At 35.6% G+C, this 9,657-nt stretch overlaps 1 protein-coding gene across 2 annotated transcripts; it reads right to left on the bottom strand.

Moving 5' to 3' along the window:
* Positions 1-5,041: 5,041 nt before the first annotated feature.
* Positions 5,042-9,652, bottom strand: LOC123690323. Of its 2 annotated transcripts, none has more exons than XM_045633591.1 (3): positions 6,109-9,652; positions 5,770-6,006; positions 5,042-5,618 (listed from the first exon to the last, which is right to left on the bottom strand). In XM_045633591.1, the coding sequence occupies exon 1, from the start codon at positions 7,361-7,363 to the stop codon at positions 6,386-6,388; it is 978 nt and encodes a 325-aa protein (XP_045489547.1). In that variant the 5' UTR covers positions 7,364-9,652; the 3' UTR covers positions 5,042-5,618; positions 5,770-6,006; positions 6,109-6,385. The 2 variants fall into 2 exon arrangements, with proteins under 2 accessions (XP_045489547.1, XP_045489548.1); XM_045633592.1 differs by having other exon boundaries at positions 5,770-5,931.
* Between the last annotated feature and the right edge of the window lie 5 nt (positions 9,653-9,657).

Below are 9,657 nucleotides of genomic sequence, written 5' to 3'. Positions count from 1 at the left end.
TATTGTATGTTCCGAATTTGCGATGAAATCTGTTCTCAGAAGGTGTGATAATGCGTAAATCCTATATCATTATCAAGAAAGACTCTGGTGCATTCATTTACAAAGGCAATGACTTGGTAATGTGTGAAACAATAACAGAAAATAATTTATACGAATTGAAAATTAAAGCTGTGGTCTCAGATACCTGTAACTTAGTTCAAAATGATCAAAATAACATTAAAATGTGGCATGAAAGACTGGGACATGTTAACCTAAAACAAATCAAGAGTATGAGTGCTGATAATGTGGTAGAGGCTTGAAACTGAATAACAGTGATAAAACTGATTTTGTTTGTGAAGGATGTGCATATGGAAAGCAGTGCAGATTTCCATTTCACAAATCTACTAGAACTACAGCCAGGTGACCTTGTATATAGTGATGTCTGTGGACCTATGAGTCATACATCTATCCAAGGTATGAGATACTTTATATTATTTAAGGATGCTGCTACAAGTTACAGGCATGTATATTTTGTCAAACATAAAAGTGATGTGATGGACATATTCATGAAATACAATGCTATGATCAAAAATAAGTACATGCATAGTGTCAGAATATTGCATACTGATAATGGAAGAGAGTATGTGAATAAAACCTTCAATGACTATCTCAGCAAAGAAGGTATAATTAGTACATCTTAAGTTACGTGTTTTATTTTTAACTTCCAATGAAGAGTTTATATTTAGTATTTACTATAACCCTGCAGACGACATCTGAAAGCCGTGGTGTTTGTGAGGGACAGACAACTTAAAAACATTCATTATGATATGTCTATGTCATTATATTTCGGCACGAAACAAAGGATACCCAGCATATTATCACAATTTAAAAATATTATCTTAACAAAAATATTAAGTATCATGTCACTCTTAAAGTGATACTCTCCGCAAATGGTCTAAGGATTCGACTAAACAGGATGGATAGATATCTTAAATTTCAAAATGTTACTAAAGGTGATGAGTACCAAAGGTTTCATATAATATTTTGTTAAGATTAAATGTATAATAATAAATTTGGATCAAATCTATAAGCTTTCAATTGCTCAAATTCATACCAGTGTAAGTGATCAATATTGATTTTTATTGATATGTTGGAAATGACATTGCTATAACTTATTTTATAAATATAGAAGCTATATATATTAAAAAAGTAGTTATTGCTGCTGACTCCAGTTTAGCACTAAACATACCCTTTATGAGCCTGAACCATTGATTTGTTTCATTTATAAATAATTGTTTTAATCCAAATCAAAGAAAATCTAGGGCAAACCTTTATTAAGATAAAGGCGCACCCAACGTGCCATTCTTAAGATATCCTTCAGAAAACCTTTCCGCTACCCAACTTCAAAATTGTACAGTGAAACAGGGCTCCTAACTGTGAGACAACTATATTTAATGGCAATATGCAGGCTTTTTTTGGAAACAAACACCCCCTACACCAAATCTAACCAAACGCAAACCTTTATATAAAGCAACCTAAAAATCGCACTTTTTTCGCTCAACGCTCTTTCTCCTTCCGAGGCCCATTCATCTTTAACCACTTCATTCAAAATAAAATTATCACTAACATTTCCAAAATCACATTACATACTTTCACTAAAAATCTCAAAAAATATCTTGTTAAGCTGTCCTATACTGATACAGAAAACATTCTTATCGTACAAAAATAGTATAGGTATAAATTTGTTAAGTAAAATTAATTAATTAAGTAACGTTTAGATGTAAAAGGAAGAGACTGGCTGCCCACAACACAGGGAATCCTAGTGTGGGGGCCAGTGCACTCTACTTTATAGAAACATTAATGTATTTTGTGTCTAATAAAGTTATTTCTTTCTTTCTTTCTTTCAGATATAGGATTTTTATTCATACTATTGAATCAAAAATTATGTGCAAAATAGTGTATGTAATAAGTGCCTTTGTTACCATAAAAGTCTTAATAATATTTGGCTTATTTATGAAACCAGTTTTTAAGAAACTTTACTTAGAATTACAATAGTATTCCATACATTCTTTTTAAACTTCACAAGCCACTACACTTCAGGTTATCCTAATCGAAATAGTTTTAGGTTTTGTGTGTTGTTGTATTAATTACAATTAATAACTTGCATAAAACAATATGATTAAATTGCTATTGCTATGCCATATTATTGTGTATGTAGGTATGGTCACATACCACATCTCACTATTTACAATTTTAACAGATAACAATTGAACCACCAATTGGAAGAAGGGAATAAACGCCACTTTTTGACATATTAACTTTTATACACTTTTATATTCGTTAGACGTAGGGCTAAGTTGTGAGTTCGAAAAAAGAAACAAAGTCCATTCATTTCGTATAGGTTCATGCGGCAAAAAAAATTGTTAGTTGGAAGAAGGAAACAAATCCTTCCTTTATTCCCTTCTTCCAACTATTAACTTTACGAGTATAGAAATAATATTTCTTTTTGGCTGTTTTTTTATTCGATAAAAAAAATCGCATCACATAGTGGTGGGGGGCGTTATACTAGCGATCTAATAGCCGCCATTTTAGTTGTATTTGAGACTGCATTCGTTTGGTTTCGCGTCGAGGAGATTCTTAACCTATAAAAATTATTTCACCATTAAAGTTTAAATTTAATATGACCAGTGAAAGTAGCTTTAACGATTCAACTGATAACGAGTCAGAAGCTGAGACTCCAAAAAAGAAGAAAAGAGGTGTTAGAAATATCCATTTGTATAAAAAAGAAAAACGGAAGTCACAGCGTCTACTTGGTCAATCTTATGTGAGTACAAGTACTGGGAGGTTAGTGCCAGCTAAATCTAACAGTAATAGTGACTGTCTCTGTAAAAGAAACTGCACTCAGCAGTTTAGTACTGAAGAAAAACAGCAGTTGTTTGAATCGGTTTATAATGGACGACCGAAAAATGAACAGGACATATATATTATATGATGAGTCTCATTGAATACGCAAATATTAATCGCCACCGTTCAAAACGCGAAAATCCAAAAAAACGTGACAGCACTTTCATATATTTTGCAATGAAAGGAAATGAAAAAATTCGAGTTTGCCGTCAAGCTTTCTCCATTTTATACGCTATAAAAGGTAAGGCTATTTTTCGCCTTACCTCTCTTAAATCAGAAGAAAAACTACCTGAAGATAAACGAGGGCGGCATCGTAATCGAGGTAACGTCTTATCAAACGAAGCAATCACGGCTATTGATGAACATATTCGGTCGTTTCCATTAAAAGAATCTCATTACAGCAGCAAACATATACAGTATTTAGAAGCAAACTTACACGTTAAAATAATGTATGAACTTTTTCTGAAAAAATACCCCCATTATCAATGCGTAAAATACGACTATTACAGAAATTATTTTAATGATAGTCATGGCTACAGATTCGGTCGGCCACAAGTAGACGTTTGTTCGACTTGCGAAGAACTCGAAGCAAAAATAAAAAGCTCATCTCTCAATGAGAAGGCGAAGAGAGTGGCGGTTGCAGAAAAAATCATACATCTTAAACGTGCTAAAAAGTTTTATAATAAGCAGAAAGAAGTTTTGGCCTTATGTAAAGAAAGAAAAGATGTAGGAGCCATTGTATTTGATTATATGCAAAATCTGCCCATTCCTAAGATCCCAGTTCAGGAAATGTTTTATTTAAGAAAACTATGGCTGTATGTGTTTTGTGTTCATGACTTAAAGACGAATTCAGCTGATTTCTACACTTACCATGAGGGTGAAGCTAAAAGGGGCCCAGATGAAGTATGCAGCTTATTATGGAAAACTATACAGAACATGGATCCCTCTGTCAAAGAACTACACGTTTTTAGCGATGCTTGCGGGGGACATAATAGGAATAATACCCTTATAAGATTCTTTCTCACTCTTGTTGCAAAAAATCGTTTTGAGAAAATATATCAATACTTTCCTGTGCGTGGCCATTCTTTTTTACAGTGTGACAGAAGTTTTGGGACAGCTAAAAGACTCATTAGGAGAAGAGACAGAATTTACGTTCCAAATGAATACAATAATCTTATTTCGGCAGCAAAAATCAAGGGTTTTTCAGTTAAACCTGTTTCTTCAAACGAAATACTTGATTTTAAAAACTCATGGCAGCAGTGTTTTAAGAAAACCTGTAAGTCATTAGACAAGGCCACGACATTCAAGATTTCGCAATATAGAAGCTTTGAGTATAGTTCAAGTCATAAAGGTTACTTGACATGTTCCGAATTTATTGATGGTTTCGTCAAACCTACATTTTTGCTCCAAAAACCTTCTACAATCCCGAAAATACCTGAAACTCTGGCATATGTTACTAAAATACCTATAAATGAGAAAAAAATGAATGACATAAAAAAAATAATCCAATATATTCCTGACGAATTCAAAGATTTCTACAATTTAATTCTGACCTGGCCAACTACAAGATCCGAAAGTGAAGAAATTGAAGAACAACAGAGTGTCCTTACCTGTTTGTAATAAATAAATAGTTTTTGTCATTATATTGTCTATTATTTCAAATTATTTTGTACCTGTTATATGATAAATTGGAAGAAGGGAATAAATCCACCACATTTCGATGAACACACATAGATAAATATTATACATTTAAGGCAAATCTGTTGGTGAATAAATCAGGATTTATATTTTCTTAATAATCATTGATGTCCCATAAGCTTAAAAATTGAAAGTTATGAAGTTTTTTTTATTATCTCTGTTCTTATTTTTTGGATTTATTCCCTTCTTCCAATTGGCGGTTCAATTGTATTACAGCCATCAGCGGTAGTCATCAAGAACGAAGCAGATAATGAACAATGATGGAAAAGAAGATATATTAAACTGAGATCAACAATTGATTTATATGAAAAATTGTATGACTGTGTTTAAGATAATTGTGTACTTCATAACATTTATTTTTGTATTTAATAATATTATATTAATAAAATGATTTATTAAATCTACTATTTATTTAATGACTGCCTAATAAAAACGTAGCAACCTTAAATACATGGCTAAGGAGAAATAAAATATATTTCTATGTGTGTTTCTGTATAGGTAAATAAAAGAACAGAATAATAACTTATACAACATGATTTAATGTCAATAATAAACTTTTAACACGCTACAAAATAACTTTCAGTAATACAAACATAAACTTAAGTATAATAAAAACTAATCAAACCCAGCCTCACAAAGAGCTAATCAATTACTACTTTATTTTGTAGACAAATAAATATATTTATTTATTTTAATATATTTTCTAATCGGTAAAAAAATTAAAAAGCTTAATAAGTACTTAAACTATCATGTACATCATGATGGTATTTTATACTTGTGTAAAGCAGAATAATGTTTTTATTCAAAACCTTAATGTTATACCTATCAATATATATAAAGATATAAGAACCGCCAATTTTGGTTGTTCAGGCTGTGATATCGTTTATTATAAATTGAAGGATAGTTGAAATTCAATTATTTGAAAATATCTGCACTATTGTGTCTTTCTATATCCAGGGTCCTTGTCATTGATACAAATGTGACATTCTTCTTCAAAGGCAGAAAAATTCAACCAGGATTTTTTGAACATTGGAACTCTGAAATTATTACATTAATAATTTTAGTATACTTTACCTACTTATAAAATAGAATGAATCTACTGGAGACAAGAAATGATGAAGAGTCCATTGAAAAATTGGTTCTGAGATAAAAATTATATTTTATTGCTAAAATGATCAAAATGTTTACCTTAGATTATCTATTTACTAGACTCTTCGTTCATCTCAGCAGCCCATATAGGAAATGTTTTAGGTTTCGTAAATACCACATAATGTCTTGGGTATTGGAAAAAAGCGATAGTAACCAAGGCCGAGAAACCAATTGGTCGTTTCATGCCTTTTTCTTCGCCATCTATAGATATTGTATTAAGTATTTTTTAATTATTGACATAATTTATTAATTGAAATAGAGGTTTAAAGTGGTGTTCTGTAATAATAAAAAAGTTCTATTTTACTAAACTTAATGCTTATAGATATAAATTTATCGTAAAAAAATGCTGTATTTATAAATATTAATTTATAAACTTACCACATATATATAGATTGTCCTATATTAGAATATTTTCACATAAAACAGCCTTTAACTTCGCTAAAAAATGGCTAACTCACTTGTAAATCATGATTTCACCTAGGAAAGAGCAACTTTTAATTTGACGTAAAAAATCGAGTTCACTGCCGATTTTAATTCACACGAGATGTCAAATGGTGTCATCAGAATGCGAAATAACAAGACTATTTGAGCATAAGTGATGTGAGTCTTTTGTGGGGACTGGCAACACTGCGCGGGAGACGCTTCACGCCAGTCATTACCAAGCTTCGTCGCCGGCAGGTCGTACGATCGTACCCCTTGTAGTCCCTTGTAGTCTGGCAGTAGCGCCAGCATTCTGAATGTCTATTGGTTCAAATCCAAGAAGATTGCTGTTTGGAACCAAATTCCCAGGAATTAGTGCGTCTGGGAGTGGTAGATAGTCGGCCATGTTGTTAGTTGAAGCAATCACTCTCCGTGATGTCACAAGCGGAGATATGTAGCACTCATAAGTGTTGTGGTTGTTTGCAGCAATTGGCCCAAAAGAGCCGCTTGGTTGCGCAATCCCATCTACAACTACCGGACCAAGTGGTATAGCTGTTGGTGGTAGGTTGAGTCTAATTTCTTTGCCATCCTGGGTGATGACGGGTGCTACGTGTGATATATAGTCCACAATTGATTGTGGTAGAACCTGGTAGTCTGGGAGAACCTCTCTTGCATCCGTTCTGAGATTGAGAACGTTTTGGCCGGCTAACCTGGCTGTCTCTAAAATCTCTAAATTTAGGTGCACCGCCATTGCATGAGTAAACATGCTTAGAGGCAATCGCTCGTGTAGGCGTGGGTCTATGCCGCGCATCTTCTCATACGTCTCGTTTATTAGGGGAATAAACCCCGAGAACTCAAAATTTTGGCAATAGACGTCTTGTGCAGCCAAAAGCGAAGAATGAGGACCAACGTCGTACATTGGTTCGTCCCTGTATGGCGTTGAAGTAGTACTTGGTACTACTGTTTGCTCAGGTTCTTGTGGCCGTTGAGGTTGCTTGGGCTTTTTCTTGCCTTTGAAGGCAGTTGACCGCTCGGTTGGTTTTCTCTCCCTATTTTGAACTCGAGCTGGGTCAAATTCCTCAGGCTGGAAACTCATATCTCTGCGGTTGCCGCCGGAATTATGGCTTCTGCCACGTGGATTTCCACTATTATTTTGATTCATCTCAATTTGAGGAAAATATGTTTTGTCATATAAAACGAATTGAATATACATGTATGTTTAAATATATGGGGTTTCATTTATAACAACTCTACACCCCCATATATTGGTGACTCCGACGTGATTCAGTACCCGACGTGATGGACAAACAAGACGCGCGTGACGCTCCCGCGATCAATAGCGTCAGTGTCAAAGTGCCGCCATTTTGGCCCGACGAACCAGTGCTATGGTTTGCACAGATTGAGAGCCAGTTCACGTTGGCAAATATCACGGCGGACACTACTAAGTATAACTATGTAGTGTCAAATTTGGAATATAAGTATGTCTCCGAAATTAAAGACATAATTAAAAACCCGCCCACTACGGGCAATTATCATCATCCCAAGAACAGCGGGTGCGACAACTTTTAACGCACGAGGACACCGGAGACCGGAAGCCATCCCAATTTTTAAGACATCTACAAAATCTCGCAGGTCCGGAAATGCCAGATGACTTCATTAGGTCCATATGGTCGAGCCGATTACCAACGAATATTCAGATCATAATTGCGTCACAACCAAAGAGCTCGCTAGACTCCTTGGCGTCGCTAGCGGACGCAGTTACTGACGTCGTGTGTCAAGAACAAATTAACCACGTGGCGTCCCCGTACGACGAGATAAAAGACTTAAGGAATTGCGTTGCCGAGCTAACCAAGCAGGTCGCAGCCCTGTCTACTTATACATCTCGGCGTCCACGCTCGTGATCGGGACAGCGTGCATACGGGTCGCGACGCCGATCACACAGTCATGGCCGTTCACGGGATGCTTCAACGAGTGGCGTGTGTTGGTATCACCGCACATTCAGAGAAAACGCAACAAAGTGTCGTGCGCCATGTTCGTATAAGGGAAACGCAGCAACGCAACAACAGCAGTCATTAATGGCGACGAACAATGGCTGCTGTAACCACGTGCGTCGTATTTTTGTCGTAGATAAAAACACAAGACGGGATTTTTTAATAGACACTGGTTCGGATTTGTGTGTGTATCCTTATAAATATGTTAATAATAAGAAGTTAAAAAACTGTGACTACAAACTTTATGCAGCCAATGGCTCAGTGATAAATACATATGGAACAATCAATTTAAATTTAAACCTCGGTTTACGCAGAGACTTTCATTGGCGGAGCCTATCAATAACACCACTGCAGTTCCCAGTATGCCCCCTGCAAAGAAGCCTGATTATGTAACTCGTTCAGGCAGAAGAGTTCGATTTCCGCGCCACTTTTATGACCTATAGGTCTCCGGGGGGGCTGATGTGGGGACTGGCAACACTGCGCGGGAGACGCTTCACGCCAGTCATTACCAAGCTTCGTCGCCGGCAGGTCGTACGATCGTACCTACGCCACGTATCGCGACACAAGCCAATAATAGTAGTTAAACGATACATTGTATTAATTTATTAAGTGTAGTGAATATACATGTGTGTTTAAATATATGGGGTTTCATTTATAACAACTCTACACCCCCATACTTTAATTATAGTTCCAAATGTAAACAATCTCACTTGAGTGGCGCTTTTGTCGCGGTTATTGTTTATCAGAATACCAAATTGTAACCTGACACCTTCAGGAGTGATTTGAGTGCGGAATCCGCTGTGAGAATTTGTAAAGTGAGTTACAGAATCGACAGGCAGTAACTGGCAATAAGTATGTATTCCCCCTATTACCAAAGCCCACGTATGAGACAGTAGCATCAGAATGGTCTACTAAGGTACATGTCCCTCACTTAATACCAAGCATTCAACATGACTGCCCCTATCATATCCGATAGTATTGCCAAACTTAGCAATTTGGACGCACAAGTAAAAAATGGCACTAGGAGATACAGGGACAACATGGATATCTTATCCTCTTATCTTATCTTCAAACTAGATTTGCCCCATTTTAGCCGTGATTTAAGCCAATGGGTGGCGTTTATTCATTTATTTGATAGTTAAGTGCATTCAAGAGGTGATTTGACATCTGCTCAAAAGTTGGCATATTTGTTGGCTAGTCTCACCGGGGAGGCTAAAGGGTTAGTCCACCATTTAGCACTTGTGGACAATAATTATGATATAGCCAGAGATTCACTTATGAGGCGTTATCAAAACATGCGTAGGTTGGAGGATAGCCACGTAGATGTCATATTAAATTTACAGAGTAATGTGCACAAGTAGAAATGTTATTTACAAGTCTTTTACCGTGGGTGATTGTGTTCTCAATTCAACGAGATGAGGATGGAGTATACTCAACTTTTGAGAAGAGCATTTCACAATCTATAGATGTCGATTTACATGGTTTATATGTGTAATGAATTTAAGATTACTTGTTA

This window comes from Pieris rapae, chromosome 24, assembly GCF_905147795.1.
Source record: "Pieris rapae chromosome 24, ilPieRapa1.1, whole genome shotgun sequence".
Taxonomy (NCBI): Eukaryota; Metazoa; Arthropoda; class Insecta; order Lepidoptera; family Pieridae; genus Pieris; species Pieris rapae.
The sequence above is the reverse complement of the archived record's forward strand: the minus strand, read 5'-3'. Positions and strand labels throughout refer to the sequence as shown.